Source organism: Mchenga conophoros, linkage group LG7, assembly GCF_057382185.1.
Source record: "Mchenga conophoros isolate Kocher_MC1m ecotype Shallow Benthic linkage group LG7, M_conophoros_male_GT1.1, whole genome shotgun sequence".
In the NCBI taxonomy this organism is placed as follows: Eukaryota; Metazoa; Chordata; class Actinopteri; order Cichliformes; family Cichlidae; genus Mchenga; species Mchenga conophoros.
This window is the reverse complement of record NC_140532.1, coordinates 18,573,849-18,598,116: the sequence shown is the minus strand read 5'-3', so window position 1 is coordinate 18,598,116 and position 24,268 is coordinate 18,573,849. Positions and strand designations below refer to the sequence as shown.

Here is a 24,268-nt window from a genome sequence, read left to right as displayed (position 1 = left end):
TATTCATGAAGAATTTTCAAGCACCGCTGTAACAGACAGCATTAGTTTTAACTAGGTGCAAACTACCTGTTAAACTGCTGAGTGACAGTGAGGTGACTACCCTGTGGTGGGACTGAATTAATTTTTCATCTCAAGGTTTCTACAAGCTTTGTAAATATATGCATAGTTAAGAAGAATGATACAGTTTTACATGTGTTTAAAGTAAATACAACCTACTATAAACAGTCATGAAAAAAGTGCACCCCATGGTTCAGTAGCTTTTAGAAAAGACTTTAGCACGAATGACCCAAAGTAATCATTTTCTGTATGACTCTGTCACATCACTATGAAGGAATCTTTTCCCACTAGTCTTCTAAAAGTAGAGAAGCTTCTAAAACGTTGCTTCAGTTGTGGGCATTCATTTATGCACAGCTCTCTTAAGGCCCCAACACAGCAATCAGGTTTTCGTAATTTAATTTTTTTCTTTTTCAGCCATTCTGTTATAAATTTGCTGTTTCAGCTAAACTTTACCTGTCAGAAAAATAGCCTGTGTGTTGAGACACAACACAACACTCTAGACTGTGTCATTATTTATTCTTGTTAAATAAATAACACATTATAATATGTTTCGTAGTTAACCTGAAGCTGTACTTACATAATTGTAAAAACTGCTAAAGACCAGAATTGGCCCATTTAAGCATTCGTGTGAAGAGTTAAAGAAGTTCTAAAGCTCAAAGATTTTTTTTCTTTCCGTAACCACAAACAATCACGTGAAAAGGAATGAGGTGAAATGCCTAATTTAAGGTCAATTCAGTGCTGGCTTCAGGCTGTTTGAATTTGAAAATTGACTTTCACCAGATCATATTTTTCAGATGTGCCAGCTTCATTAGTGCATGATGTGTTTCATTATTATTTATTCCAGGCCATTGGAGGCTTCATTAGCTGCAGGCTGATGCAGCACGCAGCCTCTAAATTTAGCAGGCTTTTATTTATTCAGAATAGCCGCGTGTTGGATGATATGCCCAGTTGTCATGTTCTCTCACAGCAGACATGTTGAAAAAAGAGGTGGGTTGGTCTGGGGAGAAATGGGCCTCATTCCACCTGTGCCACCCCCACCAGGCGTCTGTATCTGCTCAGCTCTTTGAAGCCTCTTTAATTCCAGCGTTAAGGATTAAGCCCATGAAAAAAAAGGATAAAAAGTGACAGAGTGACAGAAGGAGACATCTTAGGAGAGAACAGGCTCTTTTGAAATATGTTAAGAAATTCGTTTGCACTGACCCACAATGCAACATCTGAGGGAAATTTGTGTGACACATTTTTTTGTCTGATCAGGGACTGGCCATAGGATTTGCATGAATAGGAAAAGCACCCTTTGAAGTTGCAGTTGTAAGTGATTCTGGAGTTTTCTGAAACCTAAATGAGTGTCCAGAGATGATTGTCCTTGAATTTGTGGTCTGAGAAAGTTTTATTGGGAGTTAAAAGAAATCAAGTAATTTTTTTTGTCACAGGATACTACTGACATAATCCACTTTTTTTCTGTGTGGTATGTCATATCAGGGTAAATTGATAGTAAAGGGGATATTATAGTTTTTAGTGAAAGACACAGAGTCATCTATCTACACCATGTCTGTAGACAATCCATTAAAAAGTGGGAATTGTACATTGTGGCAGTATACAAACAGCTGTTTAATTTCATTCTGTAGGTGTGCAGATATGCAGTAGGTGTAATTGTATGTACAGGAGTGTGCTGACAGTGTTTTTGACAGGTATGTTCTTAAGCAGAAAAAATGCACATTAAAGGTCATGTAGCTTGTTAGACTACCTGAATCTGTCTAGTCAAAACATAATAATAGTCAGATGGCACCTTTATATGATAAAATTAGTATACCAACTTACATACTACATACAATGTCACCCTAAATTTGCTCAGAGTACAGTTTTTGTTTACAGATCACAGAGCTGCTGATTTCATCCTATGGTGATTTTTTTCCTTTAATACCATTTTTTCCTTTTAGTTTTTCTCTGTGGACATTTTTGCAGTTTGCCACCTCACTTTGTCAGTGAAAGTTGTCTCTGTTTTGCTTTTGATGTCAACATTTTGAGGCTGTGAGGCTGTTTTGCAACTCGTGCAGTTTCTGTGAAGCTTCCCTGAAAACTCAAGCACAAGCGTTATTGTCCTGCCGCTTAAAGCTGACACGGGCTTGTAATTGCCGATGGATATGTCCTTTGAAATTGAAGTTGTGTTACTTTAGAGCTGAAATAATAGTTTACATAATATACCCTTTATTTTGTCCACTCTGTACTGTGCACGTAAACTCAAGATTTCTTTTCTGTTTTTTTGGTCTTTTCCTCTCAGTTAAATCTTGGCATAACACTTACCGCCCCTCCTTAATTAAAGCTGTAAAAAAAGCTGCCGCACACATTTCTGTCCTGAATAAGCAGAGAGAGGGATTTTATTGCACCATTCCCATTTTAATGGAAATATTTAAGACTATGAATTGAAAAGGGCACAATACATTTATGTAATGAAATGGGTTAAGGGGGGGTGGATAGTTTGAGGCAGTAAATGGGGGGGGGCTAAAAAATCAAGAAATCGAATTGTCTACTTAAATGAAAATGAGTGTTGCCAGTGAAATTAACGGCCATGCGCGCGCAGGTTGACATAATAAAACACCGTTTTGGCAAGTGACTTTGACAAATGTGTCTGTGAACTTGACTGGCAAGATGATATGAGGAGGAGGATACTACTGAGTGTGTGCAAGACTGAAACCACATGCAAACATACACTAACATTTGCTGTGTGGGCAATGGCTGCTTCAAAGCCACCTGCAGTTCCATATTTACCACAGCCTGCGCAAACAGCAGTGAACGAAGGCTCCGCAGGCACCTGCTGTTAGCCGGTACATGAAGCTGTCTGTAGTTTACAAGGATGTTGTGTGATCATATTTCCTGAGACAAAACAGTGTACTTCCTAAACACATTGTGCAGCTGTTAGGGCGGAAAAAAAGCAAGTGTAAATGAAGTTGGATGTGATCCAAGCTTTTTAAAGAGTTGTTTATTGTGTTATGGGTTGAGATCTAGTTGTTATCCTTGTCTTTTTTACCCCCACACAAACCAGTTTTATTTTTTTCACCAGTGATGGCTTGAGATAAGTCAATTGAATTCAACCCCCTCCCCCCCGTAATATAACTGGATCAGGGAGTTGAGTCAGACACAAACACCTACGCCATGCGCTGTCATCTCGAGGCAGTTTTTAAATGGTTTTAGCCCCATAACTTAAATCTGTGACTCTAAAGTGGGATATGCTTCATGTGTTGTACACCTTAAAATCCCAGTTCATTCAAATTACTTCCTGTTACTTTTGTATATACACTAGGCTATAACTTCAGGTGTATAGCCTAGTGCAACCCTATTAATGTCTCCATGTGCAGATTTTCTAAAAATACACTATATTGCCAAAAGTATTCACTCAACCATCCAAATCATTGAATTCAGGTGTTCCAATCACTTCCAGTTGAATATAATCAAGAAGCTAGGCATGTAGACTGCTTCTACAAACATTTGTGAAAGAATTTGTCACTCTCAGGAACTCAGGGAATAGCAGTGTGGTACCCTGATAGGACGTCACCTGTGCAGCAAGTCCAGTCGTGAAATTTTCTCGCTACTAAATATTCCGCAGTCGCAGTCACAGTCAGTGGGTGTTTCCTATTCCAATGTGCCAGTGCACACTGTGTGCCAGTGCACAAAGCAAGGTTCATACAGACATGGATGATGGAGTTTGATGTAGAAGAACTTGACTGGCCTGCACACAGTCCTGACCTCAAACTGACCCTCAGCCCCTCCCAGTGAAGCAGGCTTGTTGCTTAGAACCAGTGTAAAGACAACTGATTTACCTTCAGTTTTATGTATGAGTATATGTGTATGTATGTGGGGTTATATTAACTACACACAAACCCTTTGTTGATGTGTCATGTTGCTGATAGTTAATGTGCATTTAAAGTTCCATTTAACTTCATTAATAATAAAACACTTCTTCCTTTCTGTTCCTTCCAGAGATGGCAAGCTGGGTCTCCATCCTTCTCTTCCTCTTCTGGCTGTCAGTCTCTCAAGCCCAAGGGGGGAGTGGAAAAATCCCCACTGTGGAATTCATCTCTGAAACCCTGATTAACAATGTGGTCCAGGACCCACAGACTGGTCGCATCTACCTGGGAGCAGTCAACAATATCTTCCAGCTGAGCCCGTCCCTCCAGAAGGAGGCCCGCACTGAGACGGGCCCAAAAAAAGATGCCAAAACATGTACACCTCCTGCTTCAGGCTGTCAGGACACAGTGCTCATGCCCAACAGCAACAAACTTCTGCTGGTCCACCCATCCAATGGTTCACTAATAGTATGTGGCAGTCGGTACAGAGGCATATGTTCCCTCCTCAACCTGTCTAATGTAGAACAAGAGTTGTATTACAATGACAACAAAGGAGAGAGGACTTACGTGGCTAGCATAGAGGATAATGTGAACGTGGTGAGCGTCATGTCCAACTACACAAAAAATGGCCGGACCTTCAAAGTGTTCCTTGTTGGAAAGGGCTATGGAAGCCTGGACAGTACAAAACTAATCAGCACACGAATCCTTGAGGACTACCAGGACTGGGTTGTGTTTGAGAACATCATTGAGGCATCAGCGGTACAGACGGCGCCATTTGTCCTCAAGTACTTACACGACTTCCAACATGCCTTCAAAGAGGATGGTTTTGTGTATTTCCTCTTTTCTCGGACTCTCGATGGCACAGATAACAAAAACTTGACTTTTGTGTCTCGTCTTTGTGAAAATGACCAACATTACTATTCGTACACAGAGCTCCAGTTAACCTGCGGTACAAACAACCGGTACAACAAAGTCCAAGCTGCATATGTGACTTTTCCAGGAAAAGAGCTGGCACGGGTCATGTCTCAATCTGGTAATTATGGGACGGTCACCTCATTCACAAAAGTCCTCTTCATGGTGGCTCATCCAGATGACGACGAAAGCGACTCTGCTCTCTGCATGTACCCGCTGAACTCCATCAATCAGCAGCTGATGGATATAATCAGTGCATGCTACAGTGACTCTGGGGAGATTTCTGGGGTTCCTGCTGTGGACGTACCCTACTCATCTCAAACCTACACAGCATGCACTTCAAAAATTTCTGTAAGTGCTTCTTTGTCAGCTGACTCTAATTTAAAAGAATGTTTTGAAAAACTCAGATTAGTATAATCTTTAATGCAGTTATCACTTTTTATTATAAAATCTCAACATTTAATTCGTTCCCTGGATAACTTGTAATCTGACCAAGTCTTAAAAAACAAGGCTCATACACTTCCTTTACAATGCAACAGTGTCCAATGAGAATTTGTGAAAGACACAATTCTTGTAGTCTCTGTACACCACCACAGTGGATTTTAAATCACACAATCAAGACGTGGCTAAAGTGCAGACTTTCTACTTTAATTAGGGGGCTTCAGTATTTTTTGGGGTTTTTTGTTTAGCATTTGTCTGAATCTAAGCAGAGAGTATAGCCCTGTACACTTCACATTTCATCCTTCTGTTTCTGTTTCGATCAGCAGTCACAGTAATCAGACAGTAGTGACCCAGTTTCAGTGGCAGCGATACATGCCCAATCTGATCATGAGCTGCTTCTCACCCCTCCATATTTTTCTCTACCCATCATTCTGGTTCAGGCTGTTAATCTTGGTCTAAGAAGGTTGGAAAGAAAAGCGTCTGGACTTTAAGTTGCTTGAAGATGTTTCACCTCTCATCCGAGAAGCTCCTTCAGTTCTAGGGTCAAATGGTGGAAAGTTCCAGATTTAAGCCCTGTGGGAGGATTCCCCCAAAAGGGACAATATATTCTTTTCCTAATCACACAAGCCAAGGTGTAAAAAAAGGGGTGTAGGTCCCAATCAGCCAAGGTTTCGGATAAGCTCATTGTGAAACCTAGCCCCACCCTATCATGTGATTTCTTGAGGTCAAATGGCCCAGGATGCAAGTGGCCGTGAAGGGATCTCAAAACTTGATTATAGATAGCAGACAGTTGGTGTCGTAAGCCACCGCCTCTGTTCAAAGATGGCTGTCCACAGTGGACATAGATGGCTTCTTTCACTTCTCTTTAAATCTGGGACTCTCCACCATTTGACCCTAGAACTGAAGAAGCTTCTCGGATGAGAGGTGAAACGTCTTCAAGCAACTTAAAGAAGTCCAGACACTTTTCTTTCCAAGCTCCTTAGACTACGATGACATGGATGACTGAGAACCTTCACAGACATGCTGTTTATCTTCAATCAATCAATCAATCTTTATTTATAAAGCACTTTTCATACAAAAAAAATGTAGCACAAAGTGCTTTACATAGTTAAAAGCAGCCCACCCCACCCTCCAACTCACTCCCCACACTCTCATTAACATAAATGATGTGAATACACACATATCTCCCCCCCCCCCCCCCCCCCCCCACACACACACACACACACACACACACGCACACACGCGCACACTTAAAGAGTAAAAATTGGGCTGGGCTCGCAAGAGCCAAGTGAGGAAACACTATAACAGGGAGCTGTCTGCACCGGGAGCCGGTCACAGACCGCAGCCTCCAGGCTGGGCACACAGCAGGAGGGAGGCAAAGGAGCCCCCCTTGGTTTCACCTATCCAAAGATTTTTTTATTTCAGAACTGTAAAGGTTCTTTCAGATTTTCTTTGGCAAAGTTTAATCTGATCCTCTTGTTATTGAGTGTAACCGATAGTTTGAACCTTGTTCTATTCCCATTCATGGAGGTGTTGTGATATGTCTACCACCCCTGGGTGTTTTTGACTTAGATGTTATGAAGCCATTTTTCTTATCTATGGAAATAATTTTTCTCAGGTCTTTATGTGTTGCTGAGCTGGCCATTTCATTCCTTATTTTCTAAGAAAGTACCAGATTTTTAATTTTTTTTTATTCCTGAAGTTTTTATTATTTCTGTCCAACCATCTATTCGCTTCCGCTTATCCTTTTTCAGGGTTGTGAGGGGCGTCTGGAGCCTATCCCAGCTGTCTTAGGGTGGGAGGCAGGGTACACTGTGGACAGGTCACCAGATTCTGGTTTATTTTTTCAGCTGAATGCTAGCCTATCTCACTTGCACTGACATGTATTTGGGGATTTTTATTTACAATTAGAAAGAAAAGCTATAAAATGTAAATTCGACACTTCAAACCACCTTCAAATATTACGTCCACTTCATTTGTCATGAAGTAACAAGGGAACTGGCCTCACCTGGAACTACTTGTCAGTCGAATATCCAGTTGGTTTTAAACCTCTAAAAAAGGGGGACTGTGTATAAAAATGGCTCAAATTCTCAAAGAAGTTTTGGCAAAGATTTGCTAAAATGCCTTGAGTTAAAGCTTAAAGTTTAACTTCAATCACTTATTGATTGTTTGATTTAGAACCAGCCTTTGTGGTGTAGAAAAATAAAACCACCAAAATTACGCCTTTGTTCAAGTTATAGGCCGAACTTTAATATGGATCACTCTCCTCTCTCCATGTACTAAATACACTTGTCAAATTTGGCGGTCTATTCATGTTTTAAAATTTTCCCTTTGCTGCCTCTGACATGTCAAGACCGCTGCTACCCTGCACCACTGGTTGATATTTTAGCTGTTTCACATCTCCAGCTCCCACCATAGGGTCTGCAGCTGTAGGGTATTTACTTTAGAGAGACTGAGCTTAATACCGAGATCAGTACCTACTCAGAAATACTTGAAGTATTCCATGAACAATTTTAATATGCCAAAGACTTTTTTAGTTATGGCCCAACTTAACTGGTTATTTTACATTTTTTACTTGCATGTATTAGTAGTTTCTTGTTAAGTGATCGTTAACACGAGTTTTCCTATTGTTCTCGTCTCAGACTTCCAACTCTAAAGCAAATACTTACTTGTAATTTTTATTCATTATTTTAATTCATTATTGTAATCAAAGAAATGATCAGTCAAAACAAAGCCAATTTTAGATTGTAGATTAAAATGGTCGAGTGTTCAAAGCACATTTCCCATCTCTGTTATAAAGTTTAAGTAGGATACGAACAGTACTGCAAAGACAGTTAATGTTATTGGAGTGAAAAGCAAGCAATGTCTGATCGTCCCTTCTTGTTATCCTTTCCCTTTACAGAAGGATGCATTGGGAAACTTCAAGTGTGGTGCAGAACATTTGCTTTCGCCTCTGGCAAGCAAGCCAGCATTTGCCTTAAAGGCAGATGCAGCGTTGACCATGTCGGTCCATCTGACTGCTGTAACTGTTGCTGTGGAGAATGACCACACGATCGCCTTTTTGGGCAGCGCCAACGGAGAGGTCTTCAAGGTTGAGTTCTCTTGTGGTTTTTTTTGTTGGATATTTTTTTCCTCAGTTTAAACTTTTATCTGAGAGAAGGTGTATCAAGTGAATTTAAAACCTCAAATTTCTCTTACCTTTTGTCTTTTGTTTATTTTGTCCAGGTACACCTGAGACCAGGTGAATATGGCAACGAGCCGTACTCCTATGTTGGCAACAACATAGGAGAGAAGGTCAACAAGAACCTTTTCCTTGACCAAAGCCAGAGCCACCTCTACATTACCACAGAGAAAAGGGTGTGTGTGTATATTTAACACTTATTATACATTAAAATTCAGGCAGAGTACTTGCTGGTGCTAAGACTGAGCTCCACAAAGACTGTATTCATTTAAAAGAGAAAAAATTGATCCAAACCCAAAAACTATGCTGTGGTTATGCACGGAGAAAAGCCTGTATGGTGCCACTGTAGAAAGCTGCCTTGATTAAAATGAGAGATGTTGCTTTCAAAATGTCTTATAATATAAAACAAAGTGTTAATAGCTCTGCTGAGCAGCCTCAGTCTAATGTGGAGAGGAAAGCTCACTGTCTTAGAGAGCGGGCACATACAATACCATTTAAATATTGAGATGGTATTTTTAGAAGGGAAGACATGGACTTCACAGATCACAATCAAAAGTAGCAACGCTAGCTGCATTAAGAATAGATAAACAGATCTATACAGAATCATGGCTTTGTTCTTACATCCACACAGCTGACCAATCACAGCACGAGTATTAGCATTTTATAAAAAATAAATAAATATATAATAATCAAAATTATTTGCTCCATTGCTTTTTTAAGTTTGCGATTTCAGAAGTTTTGCTTTCATTATATTGACTCACATCTGTTTCTGCAGAGGGGGAAGAGTTTCTAATGTTGATGCTGTTAAACATTCAGATTTTATCTGAAAAATACTGATGTCTTGAAATAAGATCTAATGGATTGGCTTTTACATGTAAAAAAGAAAACAATTTCACGCTGGTTACAGTAAACATTCAGTGCTTTGTGTTGAATAAACTAAGTAATTAAACATGGGGAGAAGACAGGAGAGACCCCACTCGCTCCCACTCTGCACACCTGCAACATACTAAGGAACATTTACAGCTACACTTTAAATACTTGTTATTTTTGTCCAGTGTCTCCCGTAAGGTGCACCTTTGATCATATTTCACGTTGTAATAATCCAGATCACCAAGGTGCCAGTGCAGACGTGCCTCGAAATGAAAGACTGCCAATCATGCGTGGGACTGAGGGACCCTTACTGTGGCTGGTGTGTTTTGGAGGGCAGGTAAGGATCACACACACACACACACACACACACACACACACACACACACACACACACGTACATTCTTACATGCATTTACAAATGCATGCACACAGCAACAGACTAACACAAACACCCACACATGCAATTCCATCTGTAAAACACAGCAGGATATTTGTTCAGTGTTTTATTGCAGACACTTTTAGTACCCCTCAGTGTTTATATTCCATCTCCTGTTGTCCGTGCAGCCGTAAGGAATTAAAGCTGTTTGTCAGCCCCACACGGCGAAGGCAGGCTGTGCAATTTACTCTCATCAGTCTATATTTATCAGGGTCTGGAGGGTAGAAAAGTGCGCATGTATCATGTGTTTTACAGGGATGTGATCATGACTAGGAAAAAGAAGCAAACTCTGTCCCTCTGGAACTATCTGATATATCCGATGCTCTTACTGTGCAACATTGTGCATGCTATTTAGTATTAGAGCTGAAATCTATTTATCAGTTGATAAGTCAATTGACAGAATATGAATCAACAACTTTTCATAAAGAATTAATCAATTCAGTCATTTCTCAGGCAAACGATTCGATGATTTGAGCATTTGAATAGGATAATTCTGCAATTTTTCTTTTCCTTCAATTGCTCCAAATGATTTGAAGCAGTGCTTAGTTCGTTTGCTTCTCATTTATGAAAAAAATTCAGTCCGCGTGATTTACAGTGCAAATTTGATGTTGCATTATATCCTGTACTTCTGTTTATGTGCACAATATCAGTTCATCTCTATGTTAGTTTGTATTTCCTTCAGAGTATGTATTTTAGTCTTTGCTGCATTTAGTGCTAGATTGATTTTATCAAAAAGAAGTCACATGTTTTTATCGCTCCTGTGTATTTTGTCTGATTGCAAAGTCATTTTTTGTCTTTAACAGTTTCATTTCTTGCATCATCACATAATATGAATAGCTTCATTAAAATTATGTCCTATTAACCAAATACCTTAGATGATCACAGCTGGGAAGCTTGAACAAAGGAGTATTTTTTTAGTACTTTGCTTAAAGGTTATATATATATATATATATATATATATATATATATATATATATATATATAGTTAAAATGACCCTACTAATGTAGTTACCATTGAGGACCTTGCATGTTTTTCTTTTTGATACATAAATCTTTATTTTGTGCACAGACCCTGCTGGAAGTCACGTAGGCATTGAGTTGTTATTTACAAACTGACTTTTTGTGAAAGCATTCATGGCATGTGCAGCTCAGGCTGATGGGATTTTCTCATCCTTCGTCTGAAGGTGTACCAGGAGGTCTGAGTGCCGACGGGCAGAGGAGAAGAATGGCTGGTTGTGGAGCCCCAAGCAGCAGTGTGTCAAGATTGTATCCTTCTCTCCTTCAAACCTTTCCTGCAGAAAGACCGGCAAGGTACAGCTCTGTTTGTTCCTCACTCAAACTGTCTCTGACTTCCTTTGTTCTCTTTTATTGTCCCTCTTTTCTCTGCAGTACCTAACTCCACTTACATGCAGAGACTGAGTAATAAACTGGGAATCAAAGACCTCGAGCTCTAGGTCTTCCAGCTCTGTATTGATCCACCCAGAAAAATCCAAACTGTCTTATTATAACCTGCATGGCTGATTGTCTGAAGATGGAGAGCCTCTTCCTATTCCCCCATTTTTTACTTCTTCTGTGTTCCTGCCCGTCTGACTCACACATGAATTCCCATCAGCAGCATGTCACTCCTTTCTCTTTCTCAGTTTCTTTCTTTAAAAAGAGAAACGGTTTCTTTATTATAACTTTGGTTACACAGAGATACAAATTCAGTGAGATGTTACGGGCTAAGAAGCCACAGTTTCCAGTCAGTATGTTTTTGTCTGTCCAGGTGAACATCAATATTCCCTCCCTTCCTACCATTGGACACTCTGACCGTCTGCAATGCAAGATTGAGTCTTTCCAGAGTAACGGCATCATGTCAGACTCTGGTGAGGTCTCCTGTGATCTGCCCCAGCCTGGGCTTATACCGAAAACACCTGAGGGCCAAGGTATGGTCTCTTTAATTACCCTGCCATGTTTCTGTCGTCTTTAAGGTCTAATGTCTGTGCTTCTCCATGATGGTTAACGCTGCATTACTAACTGGCCAAGGTGGGAAATGGGCTGAAAAAAACATGAGGTTAAGTTAATGTCAGCTGGCAAATTCTCCATCATTTTGTTGAAGAACTTACAGTGTCCAACAAATTTGCACCAGAAAATTGCACGAAATCAACACACTAATCTAATTTAAGCTTTATTATTTCAGTTTATAGTTTTTTGTATCAGTAGTCAGCAAACATCTTGCCCAAAACAAAGTGAGTCCCATAAAAAAAGTCCTTTATAAAACAAAACATGGAACTTTTTTTAAATACAGCTCAAGTTTTGGCTTTTATACACTAATATGCAGTTCAGGCAGTTAAATAATCACTGAACTGATTCTGAGGAGATTTATCAAAATATTTAATCGCTCTGTTTTTTGTCTTTAAATGTACAAGCATACTTCACATCTTTTATATGATAAAACTTGTATTCACATAAACAGCTAGTGTATCACATTTTAACCACTGTTTTACTGTATCTTCAGACTTTGTGGCCGTGGCTATCAGGATCTTTGTGAATGAGACTGTGGAGTTGGCCACGCGGGAATTCATGTTCTACAACTGTGCTGCCACAGTGAGGAAATCTGAAAACACACCGTGAGTCAGGCTGTTAATCTTTCAGTTCTGCTCTGTCACTCAGTGAAAATACACAGTGACATGGAACACAGCATCATCTGACAACCTTGATGTAAATGTATCACCGTGCATGAGCAGATGAGAGATCAAGGCTCTGTTTGTAAATTGTGATGCATGGTGGTTTTGAATGCACCTCTTGCATTTTCGCTCCTGCTTCTATTACCAAGCCGAGGAAATTGCCTCAGTTTCCTTTTCATTAATCAAAAAAAGAAAGTCGATCCTGGCTGTTTTTTTCCCCTCATTTTTTTCTGCATTTCTTTCACACAGAGGAACGTGTGATGAACGAGCTTTGCTTATGTGAAGTTGCAGAGATCCATTTCATTGTCAGCAACATAGATTTTTGTGCCGGACGCTCTCTGATGAGTTTGCATGTTTTAGATGTTGTTTGTGTGTGCTTTTATGTGTGCATCCTCTACCCTGATTGTGCATGTGAAAGTATTTCCTTATCCAAGTTGGTCCATATTTCTGTGTTTTCAGGTGCATGTCATGTGTAAGCAGTCAGTGGGGATGTCAGTGGAACACGCAGGACCACACCTGCAGCGATGCGGACAACAGCGTGGTTGTTTCCCACATCATCAAGCACCGTCAGGTTAGTTCTTTCTAGAGCTGTGAGTTCAGTGACAGGTCAAGGACTCTTTTCTGTCATGTATGTGTGTGATAGATGTGGAGAACGACTATACCACAAGTTTTAAAGGACACATCTAAACTTTACATGTGATTCACCGCCTGAGTGGTCCAAACTCCTCCTGAAAAATTAATAAATACACAAATCCCACTATCAGCTGCCACCATCTTGCATGACAAACGTTGCAGGGTGGAGGATATCAGATTCCAAGTCAGCGGATGTTTCAGCGATATAGTTATCTGTCGCCACAGATGAGGGTGTCCGTTAAGTGGTTAGCATGTTTAAAATGTAAATTATTAAAGTATCTAATTTGTTTTCATTCTGTTTCAGAGCGCAAACTGTCCTCGGTTCGAGAATCCAGATCCTGTGCTCATCCCTGTGGGCTACAAGACTCGAATCAGCTTTGAAGGCATAAATCTGAAACATTACCAGGTAAACTGGCCCCACTCCACCCCCAACATGCATCTGAGTTCCAGGGAAAGAAACACTCTCTTTCTGTTTGTGGATATCCCTTTGACAGAAAAAAGGAAAAACACAACAGGTTCATTTTTAGGCTAAAAGAAAGGAGAATGAGCCAAACTTGTTTCAGTTTTTTCTACTCTTGCATCTGTTAGTGATCTGTAAGTGATGATACCGCACTCTTACCAACTGTTTAAATGTTGCAAATAAAAAAAAAAAGTTAACTTAAAGAGATTGAAAGGAAGCAAAAATGGCTCCTTTAGACAGTGAATGAACTTTGGGGGCCACACCAAAGTCCAATATAAGATAAATAAGGATTATTTTGTCTGTGAATCATGCAAAGCTACTCTGGTAAAGTTCAATTTTGGAATTTGAAGTAATGATAATAGTTCCCCTTTAACCCTCTCAGGCTCAAATTAAACTTTTTGTTGCTAATGCACAACCAAGTCCTGCAGTGGTACTTCTGAGTAAAAAAAACAAACCATAAAATATGTATGTGGGGTAATCAGGTTGTTAGTTTTTAACTGTTGCAAATCGGCAACGCCTGCCTTGAGAGGGTTAAGGCTGGAGTTTTCTGTTGGAAGAGGGCTTAAAACGCACTTTTTACCATTCAACCGTAGCGAACAGGTGTGAGGACACCCAACTTTGTGAACAGAATTACTCAAAAAATCTTGTGAATACAATAACTCAAGACGGACGTCTCCTTGGATGTTTAAACTTACCATAGGCAAATCAAGGAAGTTAAGGGGTGGCACTGGGGACCGTCAGTATTTTTGTTTTTGTCATGATTATGCAGAGTATCTTTCCACATGAATAACATTACAAATCCCAATTCTTTTACTATCAGACAGCAATATAAGCTGTAACAGTTCACTTAGTTGTCACAACATACATCTTGATCATTTTCTTTGAATGTGTGAGTTCTGATGGACTTTATTGGTGCAGGTTCCCGGGGATCCATTCATGTTTCATCAATCAAGGTTTTGACAGCTGATCTTTTACAGCTGTGAAAATCTACATTTTTAAGCCCTGTGTGAAGGTTTTGTAATCACACAGCTTTCTGGGCTGTTTCCCTTTTGGTTGTTGTGTGTATATGTTCAGTGTTGCTGATTTGATTTTACACACTTGAGTAGGATCAGAGAAACTGCAATTGTTTCCATGCTCTATACAAAGAAGAGCATCAGAGAACAGTACTGTAAAAGTATGATCAGCATGAATACACATCAGCATTTTTGTGTTTGTTTGTGTGGTTCTGCAGGGTCATCATTTCACCATTGGCAGTGAGCTGATGACAAAGGAAGAAGATGTCTCGTTTGAGGGGGGACCATTCTACACATTCAGTGGCTTCAATGTGAGCATGACCCCTCGTTTGACATTTGTCTTGATGCAACACACTCAACACAGGTCTTTGCACTGTGACTGGTTTGTGGTCCTAGTATTCAAAGTACAACCTAGAAATACACTGAAAGAGTGAATGTATATATTCTGCAGCAAAAAAACTGTGTGAAGACTTTCTGTTTGTGAACAGCTGTATTTATGTTCCACATTTATAAAAGAAGTCAACCTTTAGCCTTTTTTCACATTCCCTTTGATATTCTCTAGCTCCCTCTAATGGACATGCTCCCCTCGCTGGAGAGTTAAACACCATCTCCACATTGTGAACTTTGTGATTGGGAAGCTCAAACAGTGCTTAGCCTCCAGCTATGTTCTTTTCCAACATTGATTTCTGTAGCTGAAAATCTGCCAGACTGGGTATATATTCTTTTTTCTTTCTTATTTTCCCTTGGCGTGGGGGAGCAGCAGCCCACACTGTTTGCAGAGAAGAGCTTAAGTGCCATTAATCACAGGATTCTGTATTAATAATTCATTTTCTTCCAATTTCTTAGTTTTTCTATGATAAGTCACCGGAGACCAATGTTCTGTTCTACGTGAAGGACAAGGAGTCTGGCGAGAAGATGGACAGCACGGTGAACGGTGTGTCTTCACATATTAATGAGGAGATTTCATTTTAATGCCCTGTGTGTACACGGCAAGTCGCACTGTGGGGCTTCAGCTGGATTTAAGGAAGCTACCTTTAATCTGCACTTGAAAATTACAAAACATTACTGCACAATCTAACAGCTTTGTACATGAAGGATTCAGATAAATGTATGTTACTGCAGGAGTCACTTGAAATTAGATTGTCCATCAATTTTTCATTGAGGATGCAAGAATATGCTCTTTGAATGTACAATAACATAATATTGTTTTTGTTTCCTCACTATTATCTCTACAGTCACACTGTACAACTGTGCCGTTGAGAGGAACGACTGTAGTCTTTGTAAGAACGCCGACCCAAAGTACAAGTGTGTGTGGTGCAGCAAGAAGCTGGCGTGTGTGTATGAGAAGCTCTGCGATCCTCTCCCCAGCAACACAGAGTGTCCTGACCCTGAGATCACCAATGTGAGTCGTCACAGTGCTGTCATGACTTCATGTTTACCTTTGAAATGGAAACTGTACCTTCTTTAAAATCTTGTGATTGGATGTAAAAACACATTGACTGTGGTGATTGGACTGAGGTCTTCACTGGCCGTGTATTTTTCTTCCACAGAGGAGTTGGGAGTGTGTTTCTCCTTGAGAGTGTGCGGCGCTGTTCCTTAGCACATGTCGATCGGATCAATTCTTTGTTTGTTCACCTAATTGTTCGTGCCTCTTTGTCATTGATAAAAATCCATCAGTAATTGTGTTTATATCATTCTGACAGAGGCTATCACCTAACCGGCTGCAGCCTGACAGACAGAGATACTGCAGATAAATCACCATGACTTTGTATGTTGTTGAGATTCAACTTAACAACTATACAAAGGATTCCAGTGAGATTTTCTGAAGACGTTGAGAGTCTGCAGTGTTGACCTTTATGGTTTTATTATTCATAGACACTTGTGCCCATGTTCAGGTTAAACATATGATAAGGGACACAGTGCAGTAAACATCATACCTGTTATACATTAGCATGCTAGCTTTGTCATTGTGAGCATGTTAATGTTACAGTGCAGTGTGAAGCACCATTATCTCTTTAAGTACAGCCTTGCAGGAATGCTGCACACTGTGTGTGTCTCGCATTAGTGTATTTTATTTGAAGTTGAATTCACATTTTTTAAATTAAAAAATTACAGGAAAAATATTCAAATTTCATATTTTACTATAAAATGTTCAATTTATCTCGTCACAAAAATGTTTGTTTTTGTTTTGTATTTACCAGAACATCTGCTTTTATATTTTAGTCAAATTTTCTGACCTACAAATACAATATGGGTCATGTTCAAATACATGCAGACATGCATACAGATGTGACTCATACAGTATTGATGTAATTCTCCACTTGGCCTTGAATGTTAAATACTTAAGTCAGCTCAATAGTGGTTAAACAGACTGTGTAAATCTCTTGTATGTTCTTATTGCACAAATAATCTGGTTAAATCCATTTCCAATCCCTTCTTCCTATAAACACCCTCCTATTGCATCTCCACATCCAGATCAGCCCTCTTTTCGGCCCCGTGCTGGGAGGCATCTCCATCACCATCAGCGGTTCCAACCTCGGCATCGATCAGGGAGACATTAAAAGCATCACGGTGGCTGGGAAGCCCTGCATTCATGAGCCAGAAAAATACTCCGTCTCCAAAAGGTAAAGTTGCCCACATGCAGTTGTGCACTATGCACAGGAAATGTAACCCACCTGGAGGCCATTCAAATGGCATATGGACAGGTTTTATCAAGTCTCTTTTTAAATGTTGTATACTTAACTGTGTTAGGAATACTTTCCTTTTGCTCAGGATAACCTGACTACAGGTTTTAATTAGCTCATTCTACAACTGTATTGATCTGAGTCTCCAGACACAGTTTGATTTAGAGACAGTCACAGTTTCCAGAGGGAAATGTCAGTAGTAGAAGTATTCACTTTTTTTCCTTTTCTTTTCACAAATGTGCAAGACAACAATGTAAAAAAGTCACGTTACAGATTGATTGTTCAGTAAACTTTTTATAACCGTTCAAGCCAGGGTCAGTCTAAATAAAGAGTGGGCCAATCAGCCTTTTAATGATGTTTTGGTTTTTAAGCATATCATTTGAATATATTTAAGTTATTTTCTGGATAGGAACATAAGGCGCAGATTAAAGTGAAATTAAAGCTATAATATTTGCATGTAAAATATAGTGAGGTATAACAGCAGAATATTGAAACACTTTAGTAAAATACAAGTACATGGAAATTTTACTTAAGTTCTGCACTTAAATAAATGTACTGAACTTATTTGCTTTCTGCTGCTACTACACCACTGAATGGCACTCAAGCACTTGCACATGGCTGCTGATTGAGAGGGTCTTCTTTTTTTTTTGCCCTAATGTTGCACACATCCTTTGAGATACATGTGTTCATCAAAGCACTGTACAGGCAGTGCAGAATTATTAGGCAAGTTGTATTTTTGAGGAATAATGTTATTATTGAACAACAACCATGTTCTCAATGAACCTAAAAAACTCATTAATATCAAAGCTGAATGTTTTTGGAAGTAGTTTTTAGTTTGTTTTTAGTTTTAGCTATTTTAGGGGGATATCTGTGTGTGCAGGTGACTATTACTGTGCATAATTATTAGGCAACTTAACAAAAAACAAATATATACCCATGTCAATTATTTATTTTTACCAGTGAAACCAATATAACATCTCCACATTCACAAATATACATTTCTGACATTCAAAAACAAAACAAAAACAAATCAGCGACCAATATAGCCACCTTTCTTTGCAAGGACACTCAAAAGCCTGCCATCCATGGATTCTGTCAGTGTTTTGATCTGTTCACCATCAACATTGCGTGCAGCAGCAACCACAGCCTCCCAGACACTGTTCAGAGAGGTGTACTGTTTTCCCTCCTTGTAAATCTCACATTTGATGATGGACCACAGGTTCTCAATGGGGTTCAGATCTGGTGAACAAGGAGGCCATGTCATTAGTTTTTCTTCTTTTATACCCTTTCTTGCCAGCCACGCTGTGGAGTACTTGGACGCGTGTGATGGAGCATTGTCCTGCATGAAAATCATGTTTTGCTTGAAGGATGCAGACTTCTTTCTGTACCACTGCTTGAAGAAGGTGTCTTCCAGGAACTGGCAGTAGGACTGGGAGTTGAGCTTGACTCCATCCTCAACCCGAAAAGGCCCCACAAGCTCATCTTTGATGATACCAGCCCAAACCAGTACTCCACCTCCACCTTGCTGGCGTCTGAGTCGGACTGGAGCTCTCTGCCCTTTACCAATCCAGCCACGGGCCCATCCATCTGGCCCATCAAGACTCACTCTCATTACATCAGTCCATAAAACCTTAGAAAAACCAGTCTTGAGATATTTCTTGGCCCAGTCTTGACGTTTCAGCTTGTGTGTCTTGTTCAGTGGTGGTCGTCTTTCAGCCTTTCTTACCTTGGCCATGTCTCTGAGTATTGCACACCTTGTGCTTTTGGGCACTCCAGTGATGTTGCAGCTCTGAAATATGGCCAAACTGGTGGCAAGTGGCATCTTGGCAGCTGCACGCTTGACTTTTCTCAGTTCATGGGCAGTTATTTTGCGCCTTGGTTTTTCCACACGCTTCTTGCGACCCTGTTGACTATTTTGAATGAAACGCTTGATTGTTCGATGATCACGCTTCAGAAGCTTTGCAATTTTGTGACTGCTGCATCCCTCTGCAAGATATCTCACTATTTTTGACTTTTCTGAGCCCGTCAAGTCCTTCTTTTGACCCATTTTGCCAAAGGAAAGGACGTTGCCTAATAATTATGCACACCTGATATAGGGTGTTGATGTCATTAGACCACACCCCTTCTCATTACAGAGATGCACATCACCTAATATGCTTAATTGGTAGTAGGCTTTCGAGCCTATACAGCTTGGAGTAAGACAACATGCATGAAGAGGATGATGTGGACAAAATACTCATTTGTCTAATAATTCTGCACTCCCTGTAAGTACTGTATATGTCAGTGATTTGATAGTGTCACACACAACTTCTTCTGGTGGTCTATTCATGCTTCAGGCACTACCTCATCCTTCTACCTCAGGTGTTAAATGGACTGAGCGCTGTGAAAAACATTGAATGAACTTTAGGTCAAGTCAAGCAAACTGTACTTCAATAACAGCTGTGTTTAAAAAGTGCTCACTTCATACAAATGGTCTATAAAAGAGAAAACGGCCACATCATTGCCCCACAGCCGCTGGCCAGAACTGTTGACACCTGGCAGGATGGAGCCACATTTATGACAAAATCTTGCCCCACCATCTGCATGATGAGACATAAAATAGGATTTATGAGACCAGATGGAAGTGTTTCTCCCTTAAATCATCCACTCTTGGTGCTAAATGCCTCTGTGCTCCTGCTGTTAGTTGTCCTGCGTGTTTGTGCAGCAGGTTGTTCCTCATTTGCCTAAAATCTGGGCAGAGTTTGCATTGTGTTATTTCACTCTTTCACATCTTAGTTGGAGCTGCTGGTTGTTTGGTCATGACCTTCCTGTTGGAGGCGTGCTATGAATGATGACCATTTCATCAGCTCTGCATTTTCCCTCAGAACTGTTTATCACATGGTTTCTGTTAAACTCCAGACATTGACATTCATAAAAGAAAATCCCTACAGGGACAGAAGCAGAGAAACTGTCTGAAGAAATCACGCTACACTCATAGCTGCTTAGTCAAACAAATAATTAAACAGTTGAACCTGAATGTGAACAAACAAAAACAACTGACTGCAGTTTTTTAACTGTTGCCTTATCTACTAAACTAAAACAAGAGTTTTAGTTGTTAACTATGTCAGTGATGGTCTAAAGATTACAAAATCAGACTTCTCCAGTGTTTCCAGTTTGTTCTCTTAAATGGCAAATCCAGGTTCAATAGTTGTGTAGGGTGGACACCCTGTCTAAATGATGAGACCTAAAAGGCACATACAGCTGACTGTCATCTGCATAGACATGATAAGAAATGTCAGTAAAAGATTGGACGATGCCAAAGAAAGGAAATAATATAATATGAACCCTGTGGACCTGGACTGAACCCTGTGGAACCCCACACATGAACCTGCTCATCCTAATAGAGAAAATCCTGTCTGATAAGAAGGAGGAAAACCAACACAGCACCAGAAATATAACCCAAAACCTAGAACCTATTAAGTAAAATGTTATGGTCAATGGTATCAAAGGTTACACTTAGATGAAGTAAAATGATTACAGAACAAACCCCTGCAGCAGAATCCACTGAAAGACCTTTATGGATAAAGATAGGGGTCCAGTGGTGTGCTGCTTTTGAAAGCCAGACTGAAAAGGGTCAAAAATCTGTCATTTGCATAGTAAAGATTTGAACTGGCTTTCTAAAATCATTTTAATCATTCAAAATTACCAATAGAGCTGGCATCAAAATTGGACTTATTCTGTAAAGAAGTTACAACAGCATGTTTAAAGTAGGATTACCTCAATGAGCTATTAATGAAGCAATGATGGACCAATGCTTGTGAGAGTCCCAGACAGGACAGAAGGAGGAACTAACTGTATGGTCACCATGAGCATGATGAGGTTTCATCTTGCCTTTTACTGCAGTCAAGTCATGTAGTCAAGAAGTAAATGATTCAGGACACCGAGCACCATTGTTACAGGCGGAGGAACCCGAGGAGCTTTTGAAGTTCAGGACCATCATCTTATTTACAAAATGACTGAAAAAACAATCACAATCAGAAAGTAACAGAACATGCAAAGGTGCTGTTGACGGTTTCAAATAATACCCTTGGATTATTCTATTACAGTTTATTATTAAAATAAGAGGATCTAGCTTTTTTATTGCCTTATTATAAAAGTGAAGAAATTCTCTGAAATATTTACCATGGACCACCCAACCCATGGACTTCCACAGCTACTCTGCTTTTTAAAAGGAATGTCCAAGGCCACAAGTTCAGAGTTATTACCAGTTTTGTAAGGAGTGACCTGACTGAGAATGGCAAGGTAGTGTTCATTAATGGTGGCAGCAAGGAGCTCAACATTATTATCAGAAGAATTAGAAAAATTTAAAAAAGAAGAAAACTTGAAAATAACAGAATCATCAATGAAGCTCCTGCGCTTAACACAAACTTTGAAATAACAAGTACGAGTTACAAGAAAACAAATGAATTTATTAGGGGTGCAACGATACACAAAATTCACGGTTCGGTTCGATACTTTGGTGTCACGGTTCGATATTTTTTCGATACAAAAAAATGTTCATGCCTTTTTAATTTGTCATTTATTAAAATTATAAATATATATTTTAACTCAAAAGTACAGTTTTTAAATTTAATGTCGCTGAAACAAAAGTAATTTAAAAAATAAATATATCTCAGGGCTCTCAAAATTTCAAAATCCCTGGTAGCCCTTCGGGCAGGGACTCTTCAGTTTTTGGTAGCCCAAAATAAATGTAAGTGGCCCGAATAAAAAAGAGAGCAATTTTTTGATTGATGTTTTGTTTCCTGTTTTGTTTCCTTTACAATATTATACATTAAAGTATAATATTGTAAAGGAAACAAAACATTAATCAAAAAATTGTTGAAAAACAAATTACAACATTGTATAAAAATTACAATCATCAACTCAAATACTTGGTTCTAATTGAACAGAAATTTCTATGAACTTGTAAGAACTGTGTAGGACATGAATCAGTCTGTGTCAGATCCTGAATTTGAAATTTCCACTGAAGTCACGGGTAAGAGGCATGTGGAACCAAGATCGAGGCCATTTGCTTTTTGAAGTTTGCAAAGACTGCTAAATTTTGCCAGTGGTAGTTCACTCTTTGCAACATAGTACGCTGTTCTAAACAGATTTTTCAGGTTTATTTTTAGTATGTTATTTGCAATTGGTGTTTGTTCTGGGAAAGATATTGCAGACTGAGCAATAATGCATTTCTTGCATTTCTCATGGGGGCCTTTCTTAAAATGACTGGTCCCAGTAACAAAGGCGCTTGTCGACTCAGAAATCGAGAGAAAACCAACAACACACCCGGCAGAACATTATGTTATTTACACGGGTGCACATAAGTGGTCCGCATGTGCGCATTCGCTGTCAAAATAAAAGACACGCACCAGATAAGAAGTTGCAACGCGCGTTTGCGTCCATATAAAAAGCACTGTTTTTGTCCGCTAGAGTGGGATTTTCACGGCACATTCCGCACCACATCTCTGTGCTTTCATCATTTGTTTGAAACCAGCTCACCTCCTGCAACCACTTTTCCGAGAATACGCGCTTCTTTTGTGGTTCGGACTCCTTCTGACATTTCTTTGGAGGTAGAGGAACACTAAAGTAATTGCTTAAAGGAGCTTCTTCGACATCTTTAAGAGTTTTAAACAAATGTCTGTCCTCCTCCAGAAAATCTTATGTATGCAAGCACGCGTTGTAACTTCATATCTTGTGCGCGGTTTTTTTGTTTTTTTTGTTTTTTTGACAGCGAATGCGCACCTGCGGACCACTTATGTGCAGCCCCGGTTATATAGCTCGTCATATTGCAGCCACAGAAATTCTTTTGTCCAAGAAACCATAAAGCTGCACTTTCTTTTTGCCTTATAGTCTGATTTGTCATAACTTTTCCGTTTTGTGGTAAGCTTTTCTTTGGCTGTCACTTCTTCACCCTGACCTGTCTTATTTGGCTCAGCAGAACTAAAATATATATCCTGCTGCTTTTACACACATAACGGTCAGCAATTCTCTGCGTGATCAACCTCTCACATGTTTAAGCTTGCTGCGGGAGATTTCACTTGTCATGTTTGCATAGTAAGCTAACGATTGATAAGATGATGTCAGAGGAATTGGTGCGCAAATTATCATCACTCATCAATCAGTGCTGTCGCTCTCTATACACAGTTCGCGCGATTGCAAAGTGAAAGCAAAAAAACGAGCGCAAATTCAAACGCGATTTCAATATGTCACATATTGACAGTGGCTCACCGATGCCAATGACATAATTACCCAGCTACATTTCCGAAAGAATGCAAAAGCATTGACATATATTTTTCCTTCCTACAATAGCCCGACGGGCAGGGCAGAGATAGATTTTGGTAGCCCGACTGGAAAAATCGCTAGCCCTGGGACCTCGGGCTAGCGATTTTGCAAGCCCTGTACAGTGGGGCAAAAAAGTATTTAGTCAGCCACCGATTGTGCAAGTTCCCCCACCTAAAATGATGACACAGGTCAGTAATTTGCACCAGAGGTACACTTCAACTGTGAGAGACAGAATGTGAAAAAAAAAAAATCCATGAATCCACATGGTAGGATTTGTAAAGAATTTATTCGTAAATCAGGGTGGAAAATAAGTATTTGGTCAATAACAAAAATACAACTCAGTACTTTGTAACATAACCTTTGTTGGCAATAACAGAGGTCAAACGTTTACTATAGGTCTTTACCAGGTTTGCACACACAGTAGCTGGTATTCTGGCCCATTCCTCCATGCAGATCTTCTCGAGAGCAGTGATGTTTTGGGGCTGTCGCCGAGCAACACGGACTTTCAACTCCCGCCACAGATTTTCTATGGGGTTGAGGTCTGGAGACTGGCTAGGCCACTCCAGGACTTTCAAATGCTTCTTACGGAGCCACTCCTTTGTTGCCCGGGCGGTGTGTTTTGGATCATTGTCATGTTGGAAGACCCAGCCTCGTTTCATCTTCAAAGTTCTCACTGATGGAAGGAGGTTTTGGCTCAAAATCTCACGATACATGGCCCCATTCATTCTGTCCTTAACACGGATCAGTCGTCCTGTCCCCTTGGCAGAAAA

General features: G+C 39.9%; 1 protein-coding gene across 3 annotated transcripts in view; it reads left to right on the top strand.

Moving 5' to 3' along the window:
- plxnb2b (plexin b2b) overlaps nt 1-24,268 on the top strand; it is a 147,513-nt gene that overhangs the window by 79,359 nt on the left and 43,886 nt on the right. For all 3 annotated transcript variants that reach the window (XM_085282716.1, XM_085282714.1, XM_085282715.1), the window contains 13 exons: nt 4,033-5,162; nt 8,155-8,343; nt 8,478-8,609; nt 9,540-9,640; nt 10,924-11,050; nt 11,505-11,664; nt 12,237-12,348; nt 12,865-12,976; nt 13,343-13,444; nt 14,730-14,822; nt 15,358-15,445; nt 15,747-15,913; nt 16,987-17,135. In XM_085282716.1, the coding sequence (XP_085138842.1) occupies nt 4,035-5,162; nt 8,155-8,343; nt 8,478-8,609; nt 9,540-9,640; nt 10,924-11,050; nt 11,505-11,664; nt 12,237-12,348; nt 12,865-12,976; nt 13,343-13,444; nt 14,730-14,822; nt 15,358-15,445; nt 15,747-15,913; nt 16,987-17,135 (2,660 nt within the window). In that variant the 5' untranslated portion in view covers nt 4,033-4,034. The remainder of the gene's footprint in view (nt 1-4,032; nt 5,163-8,154; nt 8,344-8,477; nt 8,610-9,539; nt 9,641-10,923; nt 11,051-11,504; nt 11,665-12,236; nt 12,349-12,864; nt 12,977-13,342; nt 13,445-14,729; nt 14,823-15,357; nt 15,446-15,746; nt 15,914-16,986; nt 17,136-24,268) is intronic.